Below are 27,111 nucleotides of genomic sequence, written 5' to 3' on the forward strand. Positions count from 1 at the left end.
GAAAGCCATGTTGCATAGTTGAAAGTGTTTCCATACAGCATCCCAAATAGTACTTGCTTGCAGGACTAGAGTTCAGTGGGACCTAGTTAACACTCTCCCTTTTCTAGAAGACACACAGTACTTATTAGTGTCTTTTGATTTTTAACAGTACAGAATTCTGGGTAATATTGGTTTAATAGCTTCCCCAAACCATATATGCATCAATCAGAGAAACTGCTCAGGGGGAATAGTGAGAAATGGGAAGCCATTTCAAAGTTGTAAACTGGAGACAAATGTAACCACATACATATTTTGTAAAAAAACAAATCAGTATCTATCACAATATGGAGATTTAGCAACTCAGTTGATCACTCGTGGCTCATGCCTGTAATCCTAGCCACTCAGAAGGCTGAGATCTGAGGACCATGGTTCAAAGCCAGACTGGGCAGAAAAGTCTGTGAGACTCTTGTCTCTAATTAGCCACCAGAAAACTGGAATTGGAGCTATGGGTCAAAGTGGAAAGGGCAAAAGAGCTCAGGGAGAGTGCCCAGGTTGAGTCCAAACCCCATATGTATAATGATGAATATGACCAGCACTACCACCACCACCACCACCACCATCAACAACAAAGAACTCAAAGGATTTAATGCTCATAAGTCTAGGAGGTAGATGCTATTATTTTTGATGAAATGAGAAAAACAGAGCATAAATAATTTTGGTACTGGGTATTGAGTACAAAAGTTTGAGTGTGAATTTGGTTGATCTGCTTTTCGTGGAAACAGTGGATTGGACTCAAATAATACTGGAGACAATTAGGGGGGCATTATCACTATGATTCAGATATCCACTTAAACCACATACATTTGTTCAGAGAATTAGATAGTACAGTTAAAGGTCCAAGTATAGTTTCTATTATAGAGTAGATTGTTTGCAGGTGGTTGTTTTTACCATTCATATAATAGAAATTTGATGTGTGAGAAGTATGTGCTTCAAAGCTCCAGGTTAGTGGCGATGGCAGAGATTGAAGTTTTCTATGACTGCCATAATGACCTATCACAGATGAATGAATGAAACAATACAGTCTAGAGGCTGGAAGTCTGAAAGTTAAGGTGTTGGCAGATGGCTTCCTTTGGAGATATGTACAAGAAAATTGTCTTGAGGCCTGTCTTCTTGTTTGGAAATGGTCACATTTATATTCCCATTTCTGTGTATGCATAGCTATCTCAATGTTTCTTTTGTAGGGGTACAAGTCATATTTGATTATAATTCACATAATGGCCTTATTTTAACTTTATTTTTCTATAAAGATCATAGCTTCAAGTAGGGTTGTGTTGAACATGAAGATTTTGATATATGAAACTTGGGGAATAAGGACTGGGAATGTGCTTGTTGGTAGAGGGCTTGCCTAGCATGCCTGAAGCCCTGGGTTCAATTCCTCAGTATCACATAAACAGAAAAAGTTGGGAGTGGTGCTTCTGCTCAAGTGCTAGCCTTGAGCAGAAGAAGCTCAGGAAGAGCGTCCAGGCCCTGAGTTAAAACCCCAGCACTAGAAAAAACATTTTGAGGGATAAAATTAAATCCATTATAGAGCGATTATTTAATAATGGCAACAAAAATTAGTCATTTGTGTGGAGAAAAATAAGCCTGGATTCTTTATCATATTAAAATCTCTGACAAGAAATGTACTCACTACCTTATTTATGTAACTGTAACCTGTATGTACATCACCTTGACAATAAAATTAAAATTTAAATAAAAAATCTCTATCAGAAGAATGAAAGACTTAAATATGAATGTTAGTAAATGCATTTAGAAAATATGAAATGTATTATCTATGTGAAACATCTCAATAATTTAAGCTTTAGAAAGAATTTCCAAATACAACATTAAAAATTTAAAATACAACAGGTGAGATTTAAAATATTTAAATCTGATTGCATTAAAATTAAGAACTAGCAAAAAGACAGTGTAAGATGAGAAGACAAATTGGTTTAGAAAGATATTTACAAAGCATATAACTTATAGATAATTAGTATCCAGAATACGTAACAAATCAATAAGATGGTAACATTAAACCAATAGAAAAGAGAGATGAATGGACATTTTTTTGTCAGTTATGGGGCTTGAACTCTCGGCTTGGGCACTGTTCCTGAGCTCTTCAGCTCAAGGCTAGCACTCTACTACTTGAGCCACAATGCCACTTCCAGTTTTCTGGTGGTTTGTTGGTGATAAGAGTCTCATGGACATTCTTGCCTTGGCTGGCTTTGAACAGCAATCCTCATATCTCAGCTTCCTTAGTAGCTAGGATTACAGGTGTGAGCCCCCTGTGTCCAGCTATGAACAGACATCTGTGTGCAGAAGAAACATCCATAACCAGGGAGAGATAATTGAATCTCACAATAGGAAATCATTTTAAAGTTTAAATTTAGACAATTGCCAGCACTACCATAAAGTAGATGAAGAGAAGTCAAAATACACAATTGGGAGAATAGAAATTGGTAGCTACCATTCAGCATTGTCTTATAAAGTTGAGCATTTACATGCCCTGTGACTCAGTAATTTCAGGGTAGGTATATCCTAGAGAAACTCCTGTACAACAAGATATTTACAGAATATTTCATACAGAAAATAACTGCAATGGACAGTGACAGAATAAATTTCAAAAGTTTGGATATCTTAATATGGGGATACTGTAGAAATTTATGAATGAGTAAGTTACTGAAGCATACATCAATATGATGACTTCTAAAAGGCAAGTTATAGAAGACTGAGTTATAGAAGACTGACAAAACAAAGAAAATTAAACAATATATTATTCATCTGCTTTTCATGTAATCAAATAATAGAAAACCAAAAGAAAATGATGACATACAATTTCAGAAGCTTTCTATATGAGGAATGCACAGAATGAAAAGAGAAGCATTGTACCAACATTGTACAAGCATTGTACCATGCATAGATATATTAGTGATATTCTGACATAGTCCTTTTTCTTGGTTGAATTGTTTCTTGCTCCCAAAAGATACAATGAAATTCTAACCCCCAGTATCACAGAGAAGAATATTTCCTTATTTGGAAACAAAGCCATTGCCGATGTAATTAATTATTACCTGGCCTACTGAAGAAACGTGAGACTGATCCAAGATGACTGAGGTGTTTATGGAAAGATGACTATGTCAGGATGTAGCAGAGAGAATGGTATGTGAAAATGAAGACTGGTGTTATGCCCCTACAAGCTAAATATTACCATGTTCACCAGCAAATCACCAGACAGGCAAATGTCATGGAACAGCTTCTCTCCCACAGCTCTCAGATGGAACCAGCTGTGTTGACTTTTTTATTTGGACTTTCAACTTATAAGACAATAAATTTCACTTGATTATGCCCCTCAATTTGTGGTACTTTGTTTCAGCAACTCTAGAAAGCAAATATAATTCTTATTTGGGTAGTAGGTTCATGGGTGTATTATCTTTTATTTTCATAATTCAGTACTTAGAAATATGTTACATATGCTACATTTTGTGTATTGAGTTATTTGCATAATAAAATAAAAAAGTTGTCATGCTTATCATTACCACACTGAAACATGTTGTCACTATTAATCTTGACAAATTTCAATAAAGCTTTTTCTAGACAGTGTTATTGAAACAACAAAAGTCAGTTTTCTGGACAAAGGGAGAGGGTGAAAGAGAATGAACATGGTCAAAATATTTTGTGTACTTGCATGAGGACATGGAGCTTGTTGAAACTGGTTTGGGAAGTGTGTGGTGGGGAATGTAGGAGAGTGATGGAGAGCTGAGTCTGATCCAGGTGCATGGCATGCATATATGGACATATTAAAATGAATTCACCCTATGTAAATACTTAATGACAATGAGAACGTGAAAAAAATCAGTTTCCAAATCCTCCTTGATTTTTATACAGTTTTATCTTAGCCTCAATATTACTGAGTCCTTGCTTCTCTGACTTCAACCATAGTGTGCACAATTTCTGAGTGGAATGTTCTGTATTGAATCCTTTTAGTAAGTCTTCCCCTGTAGCCATCTGGCATCAGCTTTACTTCCATTTTAACACAAGAGAATTAGAGGTGCCTAAAAATCTCACCAAGCTTAGGGTCCTGCATGCCAGAAAAGTAAGTGTATCCTCTAAGCCTAGAAGCCAACAGGGGTCCCTATTCTCCATTCACAAAATAGTATCTTTGCCTCTGATGAACAGTACTGGCACAAGGTTAAGTTCTTAGTGAATTTATTGAATGGATGTACAACTGAATAGTTTTGTTAGATGTGAACTTCTCTGAAAGAATTTTATCAGCCTCTCACCTTCCTCCCCCTACTTTTTGGTCTAGTAGTTTCCTTTATTTGGTGATTCATCAACTTTTCTTTTAATATGTTTTTCTTTTCTTTAGGTAGTTGTACAAAGGAGTTGCAATTCAACGGAGCAGTTTATGAATACAGTACCTCTTGATTAATGTCATCCCTTTTAAAATTCTCACCCATTCCTCTCACCCTACCCCTTCCCCTCACTTTTCTCAATTTTCAGGTTATGTATTGAATTTTGTTTGCCATTAAATAAAACAATTTATGTATACAATGCATCTTGATCTGTGCCGTCCCTTTAACATCTTCATCCCTTACACCTACTCCTTCCCTTATTTTTCTTAGTTCTGTGGCATATATAATGCATTCTTATCTGCATTCTACTCATTTCTCCCATTCATTCTTCTACCCATCTCCTCTTGAACCCATCCCCCATTCTTCTTGCAGGTACCCATTTCCTAGTACTAATTTTGATAGCCTTTGACTTAGTCTTTCTAAAGAATTGTACTATTTACATTCTCATAGATCCAATTATATTTCAGTTAATTCATTTATAACCACTTGGGTGCTACCCAGTGTTCTTAATTCCAGATTTATAGGCACATTCTAGATCCCACTAAGGAGGGAAATCATGCAACCCGTGTTTCTCTGGGTCTGGCCTTTTTCACTTAACATAATCCTCCCCAAGTTTTCCCATTTCCTTAGGAATAGTTCAATGTAATTCTTTCTGATGGTTGAGTAGAATTCCATATACCACATATACCACATTCTTGATCCATTCATCCATTGAGGGGCATCTGGCTGATTCCATAGCTTGACTATGGTAAATAATGCTGCAATGAACATAGTTGTGGTGGTGGCTTTAGTGTATCAGCATAGTAATGAAAACAGTTTGATTCTGGCATAAAAATAGGTCCAAGGACTAATGCAACACAATAGAAGGCCAAGAAACAAATCTAAAGAAGCCAAAAATAAAGATAGCCCCTTCAAACAAATGGTGCTGGCAAAATTGGATTCCATGTGCAGAAATGGATACTAGATATCTATGTAACACCTTGAACCAACATCAACTTAAAATGAATCAAAGATTTCAATGTAAGGCCAGAAACCATGAAACTTTTATAGGAATGAGTAGGGGAAACAGTAGGGTTCCTGGGCACAGGTCAAAACTGTCTAAGTAAACACAGAAACACAATCAATCAAAGAAAGATTTGATCAATAGGACTACAACAAACTAAAAGTTTCTGCACAGCAAAGCTATCAAGTTAAATGAAAGATCACAGGTTAGGAGGTTTGTATCAGCCATCCATCAGACAAAAGCCTAATATCCAAAATATACTTGGAACTCAAAGAATTGAGCCCTGAAGAAATAAATCCGAGAAGAAACAACAACCCAATTAATAAATTGACTAATGAGTTAAAGAGGGCTTTCTCAGAAGTAAATACAACCAATAGACACATGAAAAAAATGTTCATTATATTATCTCTGGCCATAAAGGAAATGTAAATCAAGACACCACTGCAATTCCACCTCACCCCAGCTAGAATGGCTGTAATCAATGGCCATAATCAAGAAAACTAACAATTACAGATGATGGCAGATGTGGCCAAAAGGAAACACTGTTACACTGTTGGCAGGAATGTAAATTTGTTCAACCATCTGGAAAACAGTATGGAGAGGCCTCAAAAAACAAATATAAAACAACCCTATGACCCAGCAATTCCACTTCTGGGCATTTATCCAGTAGAGCACAAACAATGACTCATCAAATTTTAAGGACTAACATGAAACAATGAATGACCAGATACAACACGTGTCAATTTGGAAATGGTTGTTTACTCTTCCTCTCTAATAGTAATGTATTCTTTTTTTCTTGAGGAAAAGGAATGAAGGTGTATTAGGAATTCTGATAATATGTGTAAAGTAAGTTTGCAAAAACAGTGCAATTCATGTACTTTGAAAAAGAAATTAATATTGTTTGAAATTTATTACACAACAGATGCTATGAGTGAGAATTTCTTTACTTTCTTAACCCAGTAGCTACAGCAGTTGGTGTTATTGAGATGCTCCAGTGAATGCTTCAGAGTTTTTTTTTGTTGTTGTTGTTTTTGGTCGGTGGAGGGGGCTTGAACTCTGGGCCTGGGCGCTGTCCCTGTGCTCTACAGCTCAAGCCAAGTGCTCTACTACTTGAGCCACAGCGCCACTTCTGGTTTCCTGGTGGTTTATTGGAGATAAGAATCTCACAGACTTTCCTGTCTGGGCTGGCTTTGAACCATGATCCTCAGAGCTCAGCCTCCTGAGTAGCTAGTTACAGGCATAAGCCACTGGCGCCTGGCTAAAGCTTGAGGGTTTTAAGTTGTAGAACTATGGTGGTATAGCCATTTCTTCATCCAAATGTTTGATGAGTGGTTAGTGGTTATCCTAGGTGAAGGTGAGTGATGAACAGATGAACAGGACCTGGGCAGGAATTTATTTCAGGGGAACAGGTATAAGTAAATCAATAAATGAAATAAAATGGGATTAATTCGTTAAAGGACATAGCAGTGTTTAGTGTTATGTTTTCCATGTAGCTTATTTTATGGTTGCCTTTTGGATACTTGTCATCCAGGTGTGATGTTTCTGTACTCACCAAGCAATTAATTAACCCAAACACTCAATTCTCTGACCACACGCAAGTAACAGGTTTATAAGTTATAGTCACAACAATTTAAAGTATCTCAATCTCTGCCACAGAGGTGAGCTGAGCAATCATTCTTTTCTATGGTTAATGGTTAATTTTTACTTTATCTCACTTCTCCATCTTATGGTCCTTACTCATTTCCAGGAACTTAGAGGTGCCTTTAGCTTCTAAAATGGAGACATGCAGCTTATGGCTTATGTCCATGTGACATTGTTTTTTTCCCCACCTAGCAACATTTTACTAAAATATGAGTGAAAGTCGGTGATAGATTCACATAAATATTTGTTTGAAAAATGAGGTATAGTTAATAGGCAGGTATAGCCAGGCTAGGAGCAAAAAAAAAAAAAGATACTAGTGGCTCAAATCACAGTATAAATAGATTCGAAACTATAAAATTGTAGTATAAGTTGAAGTCATAATTCTTGATAAAGAAGTATTTTATCACAAGTTGATCTCTACAAAATTGATGCAAATGCCAGTCGTAGATATCACCAGAAACGTCCTCGCTCGTTGAGCTTTATGATCGCTAAAGGGTGTGTACCCCTAGCGTTTCAATTCCCTTTGTGCAACAGTGGGCCCTAAAACCCTGAGGGTTTTCTGCCAGGATACCTGATTAGGGTACCTGTTTCACCCCTCGGGACAGCTGAGCTCTCCCTCAAATGCCTAGTCTCTTTCTACCTGGTCCTTCTGTCCCTTTCAGGCTGTGCTTGGCATAAGTTCTGTCTGCCACACTGACACTTGCCCAACATCGAGTCCCTGGACTGTTCTCTCTTCAGAAGCCACAGACAGGATTTCTGGCACTCCCCCATCTCCGGACGCCTGTCTTAAATGCTCAGACATGGCCTCTTTCTCTTCAAAATGTGTTTGGAGCAAAACTCGTGAGTGGCCGGTCTGGCGACCGAAAGGGGCAACTTAAGCCGCTGTTGGGGACGCTCTAGTGTCTCCATCTGGGCGGAAAAGGGGGCGGAGAAGAGAGCGCAGAGGCAGGGGCGGCGATCACAGAGCCCTTCGTCCCTCTCCAGCTGCTTCGCGCGGCGGCGAGAGGGCAGCGGCGGAGGCGGAGCACAATCTCCGCACGAGGGCTCTAGCGCGCAGAGGGCACCAGCCCGGGACGCGAGCGCTACCCCAGCCGGAGCGCCACGCTGCGCTCGCCGAACCTGCGCGGGACTGGGCGCGCCATGGATCACCAGGCGGCGCGCTCCGCTGCTCCGCTGACAGCCGGCCGGCTGCCAGGGATATTAAGGTAACCATCTCTGCCCGAGCTGGATTTCCACGCCGTGAGCCTCTGGATACTCAACCTGACTCAGGTTTCTCTTCCTCTGGCCCCTGGTTTGTGCGGAGATGCCGGGCGAAGGCTGCAGTGGGCATTTTAGGCTGTGCTTGGCGACAGTTTTTGGACCAGAGTTGCGCTGTGCTGTGGCAATCGGTGAGAGAGGACTGACCCGTGCCGACTGTGAGCCGGGAGGATAAGGATCTGGGAAAACAAAACAAAACAGGTCTCAGAGAAAGAAAAGAGACAAAGGGAGAGAAATCTTTTCCCGCAGGCGTGTTTCCTGGTGGGTGACACTCGAGTCCCTTACTGGGGTGGGTGTGGGCCTTTCAAAACAGCCCTCTGGCATTGGAGCAATTGCACAAAAGTTTCATCCAGTTAGGCTCAAGGAAGATGTTGTAAGCAGGGCTGGGGGTTTAGAGGTTGTACCAGGCGAAAGTCGAACTGTGTGAGTAAGAGGTGGAGGAGGCAGCGGCCCCCAGGGCAGCCCAAGCGGCTCCATAGGGCCGGCTGGTCCTAGGAAAGAAAGGCTGCCTCTGGGGTTCCCAGCCTCCCGGAAAGCTGCGTGGGCAACATCAGTCCAATTAGTTTCTGGAGAGGTGGCCGTAGTTCTTTGTATCTACTGTTAGTGACTCAGACCTCAATCCCCTAGGGAAAGGACAATTAACACTGCTGCTTTTGGATCCTGTTACCCAAAAGCTTTAGTTTAACAGCTCCTAGGCAGATGGGCTTAAAGGGTGGACAGAAACCTCAGTGCTGCTTGGAGGATTTCTACCCAGGTGGGAGCTAGAACAGAAAACCGCATCCATTCTCTCCCATCCTGGGTCAGTGAAGGTGTGGTGTGCCGTCCTGCAATTTGGGTTACAGAAAGCTGTTGAGAAACGCTGACTGAACATCACCCAGCCTGTTTGCCCCGCTCTCAAGTCTAGAGAAGACTCAGGTCTGATTACACAAAGGTGGTTCACCTAGGGGACAGTCTGCAATTTGAGGACAAAGCCCATCGTTAAGAGAAAAACCATTTTTAAAAAAAGATCATTTAGTTATTTAGATAGATTGTTCTTCTTTAACAAGTTTTAATGGTTTTAAATGAAATCTTGGAAGCTTGCTCACAATTTTGTAATCCTTAAAAGTTTTCAGATGTCTTTCAAGTGTCAGGAGTACATTTGGGAGGCTTTGCTCTCCTTCCTTCCTTCCTTCCTTCCTTCCTTCCTTCCTTCCTTCCTTCCTTCCTTCCTTTCTTCTTTCTTTCTTTCTTTCTTTCTTTCTTTCTTTCTTTCTTTCTTCCTTTCTTCCTTTCTTCCTTTCTGTCTTTCTTTCTTTCTTTCCTTCCTTCCTTCTTTCTTTCTTTCTTTCTTTCTTTCTTTCTTTCTTTCTTTCTTTCTTTCTTTCTTTCTTTCTTTCTTTCTGTCTGTTTCTCTCTCTCTCTCTCTCTCTCTCTCTCTCTCTCTCTCTCTCTCTCTCTCTCTCTCTCTTTCTTTTTCTTGCAGAGGAAAGTCAACCAACTGAAGTGTCTTGTGGGCAATTCCTCCGCCCCCCCCCCTCTTCAAATGGAGTAAGAACTCAAGGCTGATGGGTACTGCTCTCAGGATGATGCAACCTTGCTTATGATAGGCCAATCAAATCCCAGCCCATGACAAGGTGCGTTGGCACTTTATTCTTCAAGTCAGATAACCAGTAATTTGATGTTTATAATTCCTCTCTCTTTATGCCACAGACGCCTGGACTTCGAGCCTGTCTAGTTGTGACACAGAGATGAGCTGAGGGGCCAGCATCTATCTCCACAACAATGTCCATGAACAATTCCAAACAGCCAATGTCTCCTGCAGCTGGGCTCTTTTCAAACACAACCTGCCAGATGGAAAACCGGCTTTCAATATTTTTTTCAATCATCTTCATGACGGTGGGGATTTTGTCCAACAGTCTTGCCATTGCCATTCTTATGAAGGCTTATCAGAGATTTAGACAGAAGTCCAAAGCATCATTTCTGCTTTTGGCTAGTGGCTTGGTAATCATAGACTTCTTTGGTCATCTCATCAATGGAGCAATAGCAGTCTTCGTATATTCATCAGATAAAGACTGGATTCGATTCAACCAATCAAATATCCTTTGCAGTATTTTTGGTATGTGTATGGTATTCTCTGGTTTGTGTCCACTTTTTCTAGGCAGTGTAATGGCCATTGAGCGATGCATTGGAGTCACAAAACCAATTTTTCACTCAACGAAAATCACATCCAAACATGTGAAAATGATGTTGAGTGCGGTGTGTTTGTTTGCCGTGTTAGTGGCTTTGCTGCCAATCCTTGGACATCGAGACTATAAAATTCAAGCATCAAGGACTTGGTGTTTCTACAAAACTGAACACATTGAAGACTGGGAAGACAGATTTTATCTCCTACTTTTTTCTTTTCTGGGCCTTTTGGCTCTTGGTGTTTCATTCTTGTGCAACGCTATCACAGGAATTACACTTTTAAGAGTTAAATTTAAAAGTCAGCAGCATAGACAAGGAAGGTCTCATCATTTTGAAATGGTTATCCAACTCCTGGCCATAATGTGTGTCTCCTGCATTTGCTGGAGTCCATTTCTGGTAAGAATCTGAAGTTTTGGCACTTTCTTTTCTCCTGTGCTTATTTACACTTAGTAGTATAAGGTTTATTGTGCCTGTCAAAGTTGTTGTCTGGAATATCAATTTGTAAAATTCTGGTGTTTGCTCTTATACAAAACTTATTTCAACATTCGGTTCAGTTCTGGCTTAGAATTAAGCTGTTAATGACATATGTAGTTATTTTCCACCCCCTTACAGGCCTCAAATTGAAAGAAATGTGTTGCTGAAAACCCTAACCACAGTTACCTGTTTGCATGCAGTACAGTGTAGCTTTAACAGAAATAACACATTAATATGCTAAGTATGATTAGTTTCTAAAATGAGAAAAAAGGACCAGATATAATAAATTGGATCAGAATCTAGAAAGTTCTTGTAGAAAGTGATTCAGACATTATTATTATTATTATTATTATTATTATTATTATTATTATTGTTACTATTATTGACAAGGCATAGTAACTTCTGTGTTCTTCTAAACATTAATGACAAGGACTCAACTTCAAAGTGTAGGGAGAAGGTGGGATAACTGGAGAGTTTAGGTGTAGAGAGTTTAGTGTAGAGTTTATTATATTTTGTTTTATAATGGAATCTCTTTGCTAATATTTTTTCATTACTACTTGTTTGATTGACTTGCAATTTCAATTTAGATTTTTTAAATTGTGAAAATGCCATACAGAGGGGTTACTATTACATGGGCAAGGTAATGAGTACATTTATTATCAAGCATTGTTGCCTCCTCCTTTATTTCCCCTTACTCAATTTAGATTTTTAACTTGTTTTTATCCATGTTATTTCTAATCTGGCCAGACTAAAGGCTGTACCCAACAGAAACCAAATCTATTAATTACTGGCAACCTTCAAATACCTGCTTAGCTTAGATAAATTAAAATGAGGGTAGTTTTGTGCTTGTGACATAGTTGTTTGACTGATGAACAGAAATCTATTTACAAACATTTGGAATAGTGTGTAGTTATTGGAATTAGTAAAGGGAAAGTGAAAAATATGAGAAAAATGAGGCTGAGAATCTTAAAGCCATGAAGTAGTAGTTAACAAGGAAAAAAGCAATCTTAGGAGTTGAAGTAATCACTTTGTTCTATGTATTTTTTCTGAGGGCTCTGCAAAAGAAAACTTTTAGTTCTAGCTTTCATGTTTGATGATGTAGGAGTAATGGACTAATTCATAGGCTAAGACTATGTAGGAAGCAACATTTCAGACTCTTGCTGTGGATATTTAAAATTTATGTTTTTCTCTGATTTCCTTTCCCATATTTTTTGATTTCTTTCCTTGTGAAAATCAGTAGTACAAGTTGATTCATATTTCCAACACATTGTCTAGTGGAAAGTTTCCTTTTCATGAAACATGTTCTGTGCTTTAATTTCCTCTTTAATCATGGCAACAGATACTTCTGAAATGCTCTGAAGTGTGAAAATGAATTTGTGAGTTAGACACTGATACTCCTTAATGGATTGACACTTTGAGTTGTTTCAGACATTCTTTGCATTCTGAGTTTCTTTTAGCGGAGAGCTGGGTCTTTGTAGTTATTTCTGACCAAAAGATTTATAACTCTTGTGGCCTGGGCACAGGTATTTATAGGGATTCAGTTAAGGTTACAGACGGATACAAATGTAATCCAAGTACAGAATCCAGACTTGAAAACACTAAAATAACATTCCCTCCTAATCCCTCAGTTGAGACTTGTTCCTTTTTTTAATTCAATGTTTAGGAGGATCACATAGACTTTTCTGAGTCCTTATTTTCCTGCCCACCTTGTATTTTAGGCCAGCTTTGAATTTATGATCCACCTGTGTCAGCCTCTGAAGTAACTGTACACCATATGACTTAGATGGTTTTTCCCTTTTCATTTTATTTTATTTTACTTTATTTTTTTATTGTGACAATACTGTACAGAGGGGTTACAATTACATGGGCAAGATAATGAGTACATTTCTTATCAAGCTACTTTTCTTATCAAGCATTGTTGCCTCCTCCTTTGTTTCCCCTTCCCATCCCTTCCCATCCCCCCCTCATCCTCCCCCCAGCCAAAGTTGTAAAGTTCGTTTATCTACATGTCTTGTATATCTCATTGTTGCAACGGGTCCACCTGTATCCCTATTTAAAAAATTGGTTTTTCCCCATCCCCTCCACAAATTATACCAACATACAAAACAACAAAGAAATATCTTCTAAATATGTTAAAAACAATAGGAAGAAAAAACCATTTGAGTCCTATCTTGGAGTTCATTTCGCCTAACATCAACTTATCTGACCGTTTCTGCTTGTCTCAGATATATACTAGTTATTGCAAAAAAGAGAAACCATGGGACCTATGTTTCTTTGGGCCTGGCTTACTCCACTTAATATAATTTTTTTTCCAAGTCTTTCCATTTCCTAACAAATGGGACAATGTCATTCTTTCTGATGGAGGCATAGAATTCCATTGTGTATGTATACCACATTTTCTTGATCCATTCATCTACCGAGGGGCATCTGGGTTAGTTCCATATCTTAGCTATGATAAATAATGTTGCCATAAACATAGTTGTGCTGGTAGCTTTAGTGTGGTCTTGTTTGTGATCATTTAGGTAAATGCCTAAAAGTGGGATTGCTGGGTCATAGGGGAGCTGTATGTGGAATCTTTTGAGGAACCTCCATACTACTTTCCAAAGTGGTTGAACAAGTTTATACTCCCACCAACAATGTGGTAAGATTCCCTTCTGTCCACATCCCCTCCAGCATCTGTTGTTATTAGAATTCTTTTTTGTATTTTTTTATTTTTTGTGAACACACTGTACAGAGGGGTTACAATTACATGGGCAGGTTAATGCGTACATTTCTTATCAAGCATTGCAGCCTCCTCCTTTGTTTACCCTTCACATCCCTTCCCAGCCTCCCCCCCCCCCCCCCGCACCAACATTGTAAAGCTCGTTTTCAACATGAGGACTTGTACTTCTCATTGTTGCAACAGGTCCACCTGTATCCTTAAACGACTTGTTTTTCCCCATCTCCTCTATAAGTTATACTGACATCAAATATAGTGAAAGCAGGGGTTATACTGTGGGGGAGGGACATACAAAGCTACAAAGAGATAATCTTCTAAATGCATTAGAAACAAATGCATGAAAGGAAAAAAACATTAAAATACATATCTAAGGATTCATTTTCCTAACATCACATTATCTGACCTTTTCTGCTTGACTCATACTAGATATTGCAAATAAGGGAAACCATGGGACCTATGTTTCTTTGGGCCTGGCTTACTTCACTTAATATAATTTTTTCCAAGTTTTTCCATTTCCTAACAAATGGGGCAATGTCATTCTTTCTGATGGAGGCATAGAATTCCATTGTGTATATATACCACATTTTCTTGATCCATTCATCTACTGAGGGGCATCTGGGCTGGTTCCATATCTTAGCTATGGTAAATAATGCTGCAATAAACATAGTTGTGCTGGTAGCTTTAGTGTGGTCTTGTTTGTAAACATTTGGGTAAATGCCCAAAAGCGGGATTGCTGGGTCATAGGGGAGTTCTATGTGAAGTCTTTTGAGGAACCTCCATACTGCTTTCCAAAGTGGTTGAACAAGTTTACATTCCCACCAACAATGAAGTAAGGTTCCTTTCTGTCCACATCCCCTCCAGCATCTGTTGTTGTTAGAGTTCTTGATTTTTGCCATTCTAACTGGAGTGAGGTGGTATCTCAATGTTGTTTTGATTTGCATTTCTTTTATGGCTAGGGATGTTGAGCATTTCTTCATGTGTCTATTGGCCATCCTTCTTTCCTCTTTCTTTAGCCCACTTATTTATTGGGCAGTTGTTTCTTTGAGGATTTGTTTGTTTTTTTTCACTTTTAAAGTGTGACTGAAACAAAACGTTTAAATTTCTGTAGATGTACAGTTATGATGACAGCTTCCAGACCAATGCATTACTTTACATCCTGTGCCTTTTCTGTGTATTTGGTGTGATGGCAGGATTTGTCATGTGGATGAACATTTACACACAGGTTGACCTGCTGTCTTTTCCTGGCTTCAAAGGTAGACGTGTATGCCTGCAAGGAGAAGTGACTAAAGTGCAGATGTTGCTGTCTGTGCTTGAGGAACATGTGTGTCAAAATTTGTCAAGAGTAGTAGAATTTTAAATCTACTTAATCTATATGTAACTGCATACTTTATTAATTTTCATGAGGTTCTTTATTGTGTAGGTAGAATTATTATCATTTTCATTTGCATGTTCTCTGTAGTAAACCTTAAATTTTAGTTTTGCAGAAAAATGAGTTTATATATTACTGTTCCAAGTGCTTTTCTTTTTTTCTTTTTTGGTGCTGGTCCTGAGGCTTGAACTCAGGGCCTGAATGCTGGCCCTGAGCTTTTTTGCTCAAGGCTAGCACCCTACCATTTGAGCCATGGTGCTACTGTCAGCTCATTGATAGTTAATTCACGATGAGAGTCTCATGGATTTTCTTGCCTGGGCTGACTTCAAACCATGACCCCCCAGATCTCTGACTCTGTAGTTTACCAGTTAAACAAAGCAATAAATACTTCTTGACTGTTTGACTGTAACTTAAGTAGTATGAAGGTCAAAAGGTTGGAAATGATTGACCAGAATATGTATTCTGAGTTTTGAAAGTAAGAGGCAAATGCTGAAACTGAATGATAGTTTTAATATGTTTTCTAGGTCATGAATTGTGAATTTATGAACTATGAACTTTTAGCTGTCTTTTAGATTGTCATATGTTCATTTTACCATTGCTTCAGGACTACAGGATCATTTTTAATTAAGAAAATATAAAGTAAATGAAGAGTGCAGTAATTTCTTATGTAATTCAATTTATACAAAAATGTGTTCTTACAGGGTGCTGGTGGCTCAGGCCTGTAATCCTAGCTACTTAGGAGGCTACTTAGATCCCAGGATCATGGTTCAAAGCCAGCCTAGGCAGGAAAGTCTGTGAAACTCTTATCTCCAGTAAAAACAAAAAACAAAGTACAAACAAACACTAGAAAACCAGAAGTGGTGCTGTGGCTTAAGCAGTAGAGCACTTGTGTTTAGCTGAAGAGCACAGGGACAGCACCCAAGCCCAGAGTTCAAGCCCCACCACTTGTGTTCTCTTGAAAATGTTAAGTTGGAATTTGTTTTTTTCTAAGGTTGACACATGTATGTTAATATTTCTAGTCTAGGTAGTTAAATATCATTTTGTCACTGGGTGATTTTCAGATACTTATTGAAAAATTGGAAGATTAATTGAACTTTGAAGTTTCTAAAGGTATTGACTCATAATGACCACGTCTCAAAGACCTATTGGTGTCTAATGAGTGGCAGAACAATTTAGAGTGCTTTGAGTATTAAGTGAAGATCATTCTCTTATCACCATAGTTAAAAACAATGTAACAGGAACCTGTGCATTTCTGTGTTCCTCCCTCAACACTATACGATATTGAGTAGATGTTCATTGGTATGTTTTAAATGAGAAGAAAAGATGGAAATTGCACATACATGTTCATGTATGTTACATGAGTATTTGTGTGTAGTCTTTATATACATAAATAGTATGCATATATGTTTTTACAGTACAAATAGAAAGTATGTATTTGTATGTATGTATATATACATACAATAGTTAAAATTTCTCCAAATTAAAAAGATAACTAATTAACCATTGGTTTTGTTTACAACAAATAAGATGGCGTCTATTAAACTTAAAACAATGGTCCTTATAGTTTTAGTTCAGATTTTGGAAAAGAGGTCTCTCGGGTTTATAGTTGAATTGCTGCTGTTTTTAAAAGCAACATTATACAACTTGTTTTGGCTGGGTTCTCATGTGAAGAGGGAACATCTTTTTGTTGGGATTATGAATCCGTAGTGAAGTTGTCTGCATACAGGTTCTATTGACATCTGGGTTTTGCTTCTATGAAGCAACTCAGATATAGAAAACAAAGTTCACATCAGACATAAAGCCAATGCATAGTCAAACAATAACAGAGTTTTATTTGTGGGAGTTCAGGCTGCTTTGTCACATTTGGGTGGGCATGGAGTAGGTCCTCTGGGGTCAGTGAGAGTATCAGATGAGAAGTGGTTCTGGGAGAATTGGCCGCACATCCCAACTCTGAGTCCTGTCATTGTCCTGACCGGAACACACTCCTCTGACATTCCTGTGGCTTTCTTACTTCCTATTTTCTGGTGGCTTAGATATCATCACCTGATTTAGGCCATCTTAAATAATGCCCTTTCCTTTCTTCTCTGTTCCTCTGTTTTCTTTTCCTTCTAATATTTAGTAGTATCTTAGTAGAAAATGGGTATATAATTTTGGCTTATGTGGTTATTGTTTGGCTTTTGCCCCTTGCATGAACGCTTCTTCAAGAGGAGCCCTTGTGGATGGCTTTATCCCCAGTTCTTAGAACAATGCTGGGCACATGCACATGTCATAAGTAGTTGTTAACTGAATCATATGTAATGGACAGCTTGTTCCATGACTGCACTTGTCTCTACTTTGGGTTCACTCTGAAGAGAGATCAACACCTGTTTGGTAGGGTTAGGAACATCCTCCTTGCCCTCAATGTGATTTTTATTTCTCAGTAGACCCCCCGTTGAGAGGCAGTATATGAATATTTTTAATAATTTCGATCTTTTTATTGGAATTAGAGAGCTCTGATTAGGAGAAAGTCTCTGTTCAGAGGATTTCTAAGGAGACTCAGGGAAAACCCCTGGAATTCTGAAGTTTGAGTCTGGGCTAGAATTTGTGTAATAAATTTCATAGATAAACTAGGCTTGATATTTTATTTTTATGATCTTACCGTAATTTGATTGTGTGGCATTTCCTTTGTTAGTCTCAATAGTCCTCAGTGGTGAAGTTTAATGTTGTTTGTATTTTAGTTTCTAAAGATAGTGGGCCATTAGTCAATGTGTGTTGAATGAATAAACTAATAAACCAATTGCTGGATAGGAAGTATTGAGGCAAAGGAAAATATTGGGCAATAGAAATTCAGATTAATTTTTCCCAATAGTCTTAGTCTTGCCTTTTTACTATGAGCACATATTTTTTCATAATGTATTTACTTTTTATTGGCCAAAAGGAGGACATTAAGATTTTGAAGATGTTTCATATTCATTGTCAGAAAACAAAATTTTGACGCAACATGTTGAAATTTGCCTGAAAGTTGGGCTTGCTAATATTATGAGTTCACCAGCAGATTGAATGAATAGATGGATATATCCATGGATCTATGGATATACGCATATATATCTGTCTCAATGGTATTGTCAATGAAATGAAAAAGTTAGCTACCTTTTATATTTGTAAATGTTAATTCTGAAAAGCCTAATACATCTTTATAGTGGGCCTGGTAGCAACCCATAGAGATCTCCCTTTGGGTGAGTTTTCCTTGGTGAAATTTTCTTCAGCTATGAGTAGCTGCTTGCGCATACTCTTATCATTCATTCTATGTGCAGGGAGGATGCAAAGCATGTGTGCCTTGTGTCACTTGGGACATTTCAACAGGGCACTTCATGCTGAGCTATCTGCTGAGGGCTCTCATTGCATCTACTCATGGTTCTGCTGCTGTTCAATTCTGATGCCTCTCACTGTATCCCAGGCTCTGGAAAGCATCCTGAGTGCAGCTCTCTGTCTCAAGGTCAGTTTCCTGAATAGCATGGTTTAGAAAGATGGCTTAGAACTCTGTTGATAACTTGTCTACAGGGCATTTATAACTAGGCTTAGAACATGATTAGAAAACATATGTTTGAACCTTGTATATGCATTTCCCTCCATGAGAGTAGATAGTATAAAAAAAAAGAAGGGCAACTATGAATTAGAATTGACTCTGCTAGGTAGAAAAACTATACCAAAATCTATTGCTTAAAAAGAGCATGGTGGTCAGGAATATTTTGTTATTTTAAGCTATTTACTCTTGGCAAAATATGACTTCCTGTTTTTAGCGAAAAAGACATAAAAATGCTCAAAGATGTCATAGATGTGGAGACAACATTTACAAAACATTATTTGGTTGATGTATGTATAAACAAGTCAGAAACATGTGGCATATATTTATACCCTCATGGGTATAAAAATTTGATTTAATCTGTTTGGGGCTTTTTATGACGCCCTAACACATTTGAGGAACAATTCAAGATGATGGTGTGCCTGAAATTTCCCTGGGTTACCAGTTTTACTATGATTTGCCTACACTTATTTTTATAGGAAGTAGAGTCAATGCATTCCTTCTCTGTTTGGTTTGGATTGCTTTTAGAGCCACATGAATTGGACCTTAGTATAGGAATGTCATGTATTTATATTCAGAGAAAGCTTCAGGAGAAATTTTGTTTTTGGTCAAAGTAAATATACCTTTCAAAGGTTATCTAAACTTGTCACTCTGTTCTCTGTCTTGGGTGTAATACCGTAGAGGAGTAAATGAGGTTGTGGTTTACGCACACAGGGTGGTGGCTGTCTTTACTCCCCTTCAGCTATTGAACTCCAAATAAAATTCAGACAATGGAATGTTGAGATGGCGTGTGGTTGTGGTTGTGATGGTGAAGGAGACAGGGACAATTAGATTAAATGAAAGGGATTATTTTAGCTTTATGTGCACTGTCTCAAGTGAATTCCCTTGAGAACAGTGTAGCCATTCAGACACAGGCTGGGAAGATGAACCTCAGATTCTTTACTACTCAACTATGATTTTGGAGTTACTCTAAGCTTACACATCTGTCAACTGATTATAGTAGTAGTACTTAATCAGAGATACTATTACATTAGATGACTTGGCTTTCTTAAAATCTCATAACAGCATGATTACCACATAGTAAATTCACAACAAAATCTAAAAACACTATAAACATTATTGCTATTGCCTACCATCTTGACCAAAAATAACCCTCGGTGTTTCACTCAGATGTTTTTAATTATCTTCTCCATTAACAGGAATTGGTTGTGGGGGAAAAGGAGGAGGCACTGAGCCTCAGAAAGTTTTCCTGGCCATTTTCAATTGAATTTTCTGGTTATTGCTCCCTATTTCATCTGATCAGTTGTAAAGATGGGCCCTTCCAACTTGTCCTAGTCATTTTTCTAGTAATTTTTACATATAGTCATTATAAACTTATGAACTATTAATTTGTAGATGATTGTTAAAATTAGCAAGTGTAGTTAAAATTAGAAAAAATTGTTAAGATCACTGGCCATTATGCTTAGGACTGAATGGTACCAGGGGGTAAAAGTTAAAACTCTTTTCCGAAGGAGTTTATAACTTAGGGAAGTAAATAATGTAAGATACTAGCTCTTAGAGAGATGCTATAGTATATTAGTTGAGTCTGAGTTCAAGTCCTATTTCTTGCACTTGCAAGCATATGACTCAAAGCACTTTGTTCTTGTATTTTTGATGTGTAAAATAATTTAGTAATAGTACTCTATATAGATTTGATGTATATTAATATATGTGAAACATTTAAAAATGTCAGATACATAGTAAGAGCCATTGGTTTCACTTATTATGCTATTACTGTGACTGTGGCTATTACTATTAAACAGCAATGATACAATGATACAATGAAATAACCAGACACTTTGAAAGTATTTAATAATGAATAATGGATGTTGCAGAGAGAAGCTGTCACTTCTAATTCGGAGATTCACAAGTAATTACTTGTTAATTGATTTGGCATACTTATTGAGCACCTCTCATGCATCTGGCAGTGTGCTACATGCTAAAATAATCATTATGATTTAACTGTTCATAATATTTATGACTTTAATCAACAGTACTTGTAGAAAATAAGAAGATGTGTGTTGGAAGCTGAAACATGAAGATTCTATTGTAACTTGTCTATTCTGTTATGAATGAAATTTTTTGACTGTTTATAAAAGGTAAATGTCCTAAAGGATACCTTATAGTAAAACAACTATTTTAAATGTAATACAAAGTCAAGTAATAAAATTGTACAAACCAAGGAAAGAATAGATATAATGTACATAAGTCTTAGTGGTAGAAAGTATCCATAAGAGAAACTCTAGTATTTAAGTCAGTGTTTAAAAGTAATAGAATACAGTGGGTTGTAATAAATAAAAAAATAGATGAATTTTTTCAAGTAATAAAATGAATAGTAGGAAACTTACATTGGATAAGAAATATTTAACAAGTAAATCAATAGTTTATACTACCTGTTCCTAAGCAAAGTAACTCAGAATAGAAAAGAAAAGCAGTGAAATGAAGCTATTAATTTTCTAAGAATGTGAGTTAGGAAGGTTAAGAAGATATGGACTAAAATCAACAGAAACAATTTGTAGTGAACTTTAACCATAGGAATTATGAAAATAATGTATTTATGCTTTAATTTAGTCACAAATCAATTTACACATAAATTCACATATTGAGCTATTCCTTCAGTTGACTTTGCCATGGGAAAGACAATAAAGTAAAAGGTATAGGACAGATGCCTTTGGAAATATTTCCATTATAAACTCTCAGAAGTTTACTTTCTAGCTCCTTCACTTTTTTATTTTTTATTGTAAAAATACGGTACAGAGGGGTTACAGTTATATGACTAACGTAATGAGTATATTTCCTATCCAGTACTGTTACCTCCTCTTTTGTTTTCCCCCTGCTATCCCTTCCTTCCCCACCTCCCCAACTCCTCCCTCCCCTCCCCGACGTTGTAAAGTTCGTTTTCAACAGTGTTTTGGACATCTCATTGTTACAATGGGTCAACTTATATCCTATTTCCCTTCCCCTCCCCAAATTAGAAAAAAATGTATATATAAGATTCAGGGAAACAGAATCAAATACAATGAAAACAGAGGTTATATAATGGGGGAAGAACACACCAAAGAAAAAAAAATTACATAGTACATTATAAGTACATTAAAAACAACACCAAGAAAGATAAAACCACTTGTTCTCTATCTTGGGGTTCATTTCACTTAGCATCATCTTAACCTTCACTGTTATCTATGAACTTTGCAGGTATTTCTAACCTTTACTTGCGTCCTCCTTTTCCTTCTTCCACTTTTCATATGAGGTGAATATAATCATTTGCATTTCCTTAGTCTTGAGGGTAGGGTATTAATTGCTGTCTAATAATAAACACAAAGGTGGAGTTCAGGACGAGCCCAAAGGTATAGGATGAAGTATTAAATAACACTGTTGAAGCAGCAACAGAAACAGTAGGTATTATTTTATATTCTTTTATTTTGGTATGTTTTCCATTTATATTCATAGCAGAGGATCAGAAAAGAGAAGAGAAAACAAAAATCACAGGAATGACTGAGAGATGGGAAATTGTGCTTTTGTGTTTTAGGAATCTCCTTCACAACTTGGCTGCTTTTTGTTGTTCTTCAATGTTTTCAGTTGCTTTTTGGTTTCTTTCCTGGAATTTATAGCTATTATTTGAGTGAGGGCTGGTTCTAAAGAGGTTTTTGCTTTCCTGTATTGGAATGGAACACCATACTTGGATTTAGATTCAGATCTTTAATTTTTTCTTGGAAATACTGGAGGTTTGAACTCAGGGTTTCTCACTCACTAGCCTGTCCTGATACTGCTGAACCATGCCTCCAGCCCTGATTTTAAAGGAACTTCATTTAATCATACAGTCTTACGTCCAAATAGGACACATACCTGAGATGTGATCCAATTATTTTAGCTTATTTTTAGGTTTATCATTATTGCTGAGATTACAATGGTGCACCACTGCATCCAGCTTCCCTTCTATGGATTCAGATTCTTTTCATAATCTTCCCAATCTTAGCTTAGAAGTGCCACTGCACTCAGTTATGGTTTGAGAAGTGTTCAATGGCCTTGAACTCTGATCTCATTTGTATGCAGCTAGCATTAGAGTTGTGAGTCACCAGTGTCTGTCTCCTTTTTCTTTCACGTCTCTTCATTTAAAATGATTTCTGATATTTTCAGAAGCTCCATGATAGAATGACCGGTGTCTGTTCTGCTGGTCATTGTATTTACAGGGCATAGTACCTGTAACATGATTAATATCAATTACAATTTGTTAACTGTTGAAGAGAATGAGTTTCATAAACACACTACAAACAGCAATTTTCACAGACTTTGATCTTTTGCTTAATTTGATTAATTAGTTTTGAAACTTCCATCTGATTCTGTTGTCTATTGTTTATTATTTTGATTATTTCTAGATTTCCTGAAATATGAAGTTAGTCTTATAATGTGAAGAATATAAACAAATTCTATGTTTGAATACATCCTTTGTTTGTTCAATAGTTTGTTGGCTATTTAATTTCCTTTTTCTCCTTCCTTTTTCCTTTGCTCCCTCCCTCCCATTCTTCTTTCTTTCCTTGCTTATACAGGGGCTGAACTCAGGGCCTTGTGTTTGCCAGCCACAAGCTTTACTATTTAATTTGTGCTCTCAACTCTAGATTATTGAATTCTTGCATTAGATTTGTTTCCCTTAAGTAACTTGTTAACCTTGTCCCATGTTATTTTCTTCATCTAGTTCAATAACATAAATATAATTATTTTTCTTCCTAGATGGTTGGTTGTAGGTTTAGCCTTAAAAATATTTTGATGTGAAAAAAAAATTTTTTTGGGTCCGGTCATGGGGCCTGAACTCTGGGCCTGGGAGCTGTCCCTCAGCTCTTCAGCTCAAGGTAGCACTCTACCACTTGAGCCACAGTGCCACTTCCAGCTTATTTCTTTTTTTGCTTATGTGGTGCTGAGGAATCGAACCCAGGGCCTCATGCATGCAAGGCAAGCACTCTACCACTGAGCCACCTTGTTACTTTTTTTTTGATGGGTCGTGGGGCTTGAACTCTGGGCCTGGGCACCATACCTAGCTCTTTAGCTCAAGGCTAGCTCTCTACCACTTGAAACACAGTGCCACTTCAGGTTTTCTGGTTGTTTATTGGAGATCCCTAGATCTCAGCCTCCTGAGTAGCTAGGATTACAGGCATGAGCCACTGGTGCCTGGCTTTTTGTTACTTTTTTTTACTTGGACTCAGCATCTCTCTCTTAATCTGTCTTAATGGTATTTTAACTTCAGACAAGTTTTTTTTTTTCTGTTTGCATTTCTATCTGCTTATTCTTCCTATATGAAATGCCATGAAAAAGATTTGTGCTTAACATAGTTTTTGTTCTTTTCTACAAAAATTTCAGCTGTAAGTATATAAAGAAGTTTAATGTCCTTTTTAGTTACTTTCCTGTATTTTGAAATTTGTTAATATCAATTAACAAATTGATATTTGTGTGACTGGAAACTTCATGGCTTTGTAACCTCTTACTATACATGTTACTACAGTCCAGTTACCTGGTGTACTGCCATCCCAATTCATCCTCATCCTGGTAAGAAGTGTGTAGCAGCTGTGACTACTTCACCACACCAAAGACAGCCTGGGGATGAGTCATAGTCCCTTTCAGAGTATGCCAGCTCTATTCCACTGAGCATGCTATGGAGTTCAAATATTTCTGTTTCCTATGTCTGAGTTGCCTCAACTCTGTCTTCTCTTTGCCAGAGTATAAATGGCTCTTAAAATTTGGGCAGGACAAAAGCAAAATGTGAAGTTTGATTATTTCTTAACTGAGGTCATTGTCATTATTACTTTAAGGCATATTACTGGGTTATGGGTGTGGCTCAAGGGGTAGAGCATCTACTGGAATGTAGACCATCTTGAGTTAAACCTCAGTATTGGGTGAAAAAATCCAACCAACCAGATAAACAACCCTCCTTATGATATTCAAAGTAAATTATAAAAATTGGCCTTAAAATGGAAAATTAATCTAGAATGCTTGCATTATAGTTTTGTTTATGAGATAAGGAAATGAGTGATAGAGGCAATTCTTTTGATTCAATTTGACTTTTAATTTGTACTGTTGAGGTGTTTTAGTCATTTGATATAACCTAAGATGTGTTCAGTGCTGGGTTAATGGATTACAGCATTATTCAAGCTGAAGAAGTACAGATTTTATTTCCTTTTCCCTTATGACCTCAGTCCTTTAACTGGCTCCAAAAATTTCGACATTTTTAAAAGTTAATACGTAGAGCATTTTTTTTTTTTTGGGTCCGGTCGTGGGGCCTGAACTCTGGGCCTGGGCACTGTCCCTCAACTTTTCAGCTCAAGGTACTGAGGAATCGAACCCAGGGCCTTGAGCATGCAAGGCAAGCGCTCTACTACTGAGCCACCTTCTCAGCCCCATAGAGCAATTTTTAAAAATTTGTAATTTGCTGCCAGCATCCTGATAGCTGCTTTAATTTTGATAATTAATAAAGTATGAGGTTAAATGAAAAGAGGGCAGATAGAAAAGCATGGCAATATCAGTTATGCCCAGTCTCAGGAATTTGACCACAGTGATATTCACTGCCTATAACTGGCCTCTCCAAGGTCTGCACAATTTAAGTTTGTCATTGCTCATGACCTATGTATTGGGATGAAACTTCTGAGATTATTTCCCCTACAATATTCTCGGAGTGTACTTAAATCAGAAATGTACCTTTGGGGAAAAACTAGATTAAAATTGCACAGCTAATGGAAGACCTATCTGTATGTCTTCTTATTCATCATTTACTTGTATAAAATTTAGTCCAAAATTATAATGGATAGAGCACCTGATAATCTCTGTCATTATGCTTGTATTCACTGTAGTGAGTACAGACTTCATTTCTGATAGTTTAATCTTCATAATTCCACATCTTTCCTATATGCTATCCTTGAATAAGAAATAGTATTAGTATCTGACATACTAAATAATAAAAGCACACACAATCTTTATAAATGCTGGTATGTTTTGAAGCTGTTGCAGGTTAAATGGTGATTCTATTCTGTGCTGCAAGTCCAAAGATGGCTAAGGTAGAATTTTATTTCAAAAGAATATAAAGAATTGTTGGTGGACTCTCTAGCCTTGGATTTTTCACTGGAACACTAAAAAAATAAAAAAGAATTGCTGCTGCAAATCAAGGAATTTAGCAAATTGTTTTAAGTGCATGGCATTTAGAAGATAGCTCTGCCTTATCATGAGTCCCTCTAAACTTATAGCAGGATGAGCTGTGAGTGTGTATGTCAAGGCCATTTTGCTGGGTGGTAATGAAGGTAGCTATCTGTCTAGGAGTAATTTCCATGTAGTTTTTTCTTCTAATTAACCACTTCAGTTTTATCTCGGCACGTTAAATAAACAAAATATAAGTGCCAATCTGCTTGTATAGATAGTTATAGACTAATATGGATTTCCATGTTAGGAAACCACTTTATGTATGGCTATGAAGAGGAAAGAGTACCATGTTTTACCTCTATCAACACCTTATCTCCAATTTCTCCTTTGATAGGCTTGAGTCTTGATGTCAGAAAAGATCAACCACAATTCTTGTGAATTTGTTGAATTGTTTTACTTGATTGTCAAAAAACTCAAGCTCAACTCAGTTCAGCTCTCCTTGGGGCTTCTTTTTTTTTTTTTTTTTTTGGTCGGTCTTGGGGCTTGAACTCTGGGGCGCTGTCCCTGTGCTCTTCAGCTCATGATGAGCACTCTACCGCTTGAGCCACAGCACAACTTCCGGTTTTCTAGTGGTTTTATTGGAGATAATAGTCTCAAAGACTGTCCTGCCCGGGCTGGCTTTGAACTGTGATCCTCAGATCTCAGCCTCCTGAGTAGCTAGGATAACAGGCATGAGCCACCAGCGCCCGGCTTCCTTGGGGCTTCTTGATCTGCTGAATAGCAATCTTGATCTAAAGAAAAGCAATTAGTTAGGAGGAATATGTCACAGTGGTTTCTGAATAATACCCTGTGTTTTCAAGTACTGACTAAAGCTATAGATCCTAAGAAGTCCTGAAAAAGTTACCTGGTACTATCCATCCTCCTAGGAGGGTCAAAGCACCCTCAACAAATTTCAGCTTGAAGGATGAATATCTTTATTTTGGAATTAACTTCACTTTTTCTGTCTTTTGAAGTTAGCTAATCTATGTAGGAAACAGTTGGCCACCTTCTTTTGTGAATAGAAGGAGAAATATCTGCCTTCTGGCCTCTTCACTCAAAGGCAGACCTATCCTACCTGCCTGAAGAGAAGGTTACTGCACAGTTGATGGGGACATTCTATTCTTATTTTAAATTTTTTATTTTTTGACATTCTGTTCTTACAGCTATTCTTACAAATGCATTTGTGATCTGTATCGAAACAATCATAGCATGTTACATTGATTCAAATCTGTTGTCTTATTAGAGGACGAAGGAATGTCCTCACTCCTTCCTTCCTTCCTTCCTTCCTTCCTTCCTTCCTTCCTTCCTTCCTTCCTTCCTTCCTTCCTTCCTTCCTTCCTTCCTTCCCTCCCTCCC

General features: G+C 37.6%; 1 protein-coding gene across 3 annotated transcripts in view; it reads left to right on the plus strand.

Annotated features, from left to right (window-relative positions):
* The first annotated feature begins 8,088 nt into the window (after positions 1–8,088).
* The window catches only part of Ptgfr (prostaglandin F receptor), a 43,315-nt gene continuing 24,292 nt past the window's right edge, over positions 8,089–27,111 (plus strand). The window contains exons 1-2 of one of the 3 annotated variants that reach the window (XM_070007372.1): positions 8,089–8,219; positions 9,961–10,830. In XM_070007372.1, coding sequence (XP_069863473.1) covers positions 10,033–10,830 — 798 coding nt within the window. In that variant the 5' untranslated portion in view covers positions 8,089–8,219; positions 9,961–10,032. Of the gene's footprint in view, positions 8,220–8,312; positions 8,403–8,443; positions 8,533–9,960; positions 10,831–27,111 lie in introns of those variants that run through there. The other 2 variants (XM_070007373.1, XM_070007374.1) reach the window with 2 other exon arrangements.

This window comes from Dipodomys merriami, unplaced genomic scaffold (assembly GCF_024711535.1).
Source record: "Dipodomys merriami isolate MVZ:Mamm:240054 unplaced genomic scaffold, mDipMer1.0.p SCAF_7, whole genome shotgun sequence".
NCBI lineage: Eukaryota > Metazoa > Chordata > Mammalia > Rodentia > Heteromyidae > Dipodomys > Dipodomys merriami.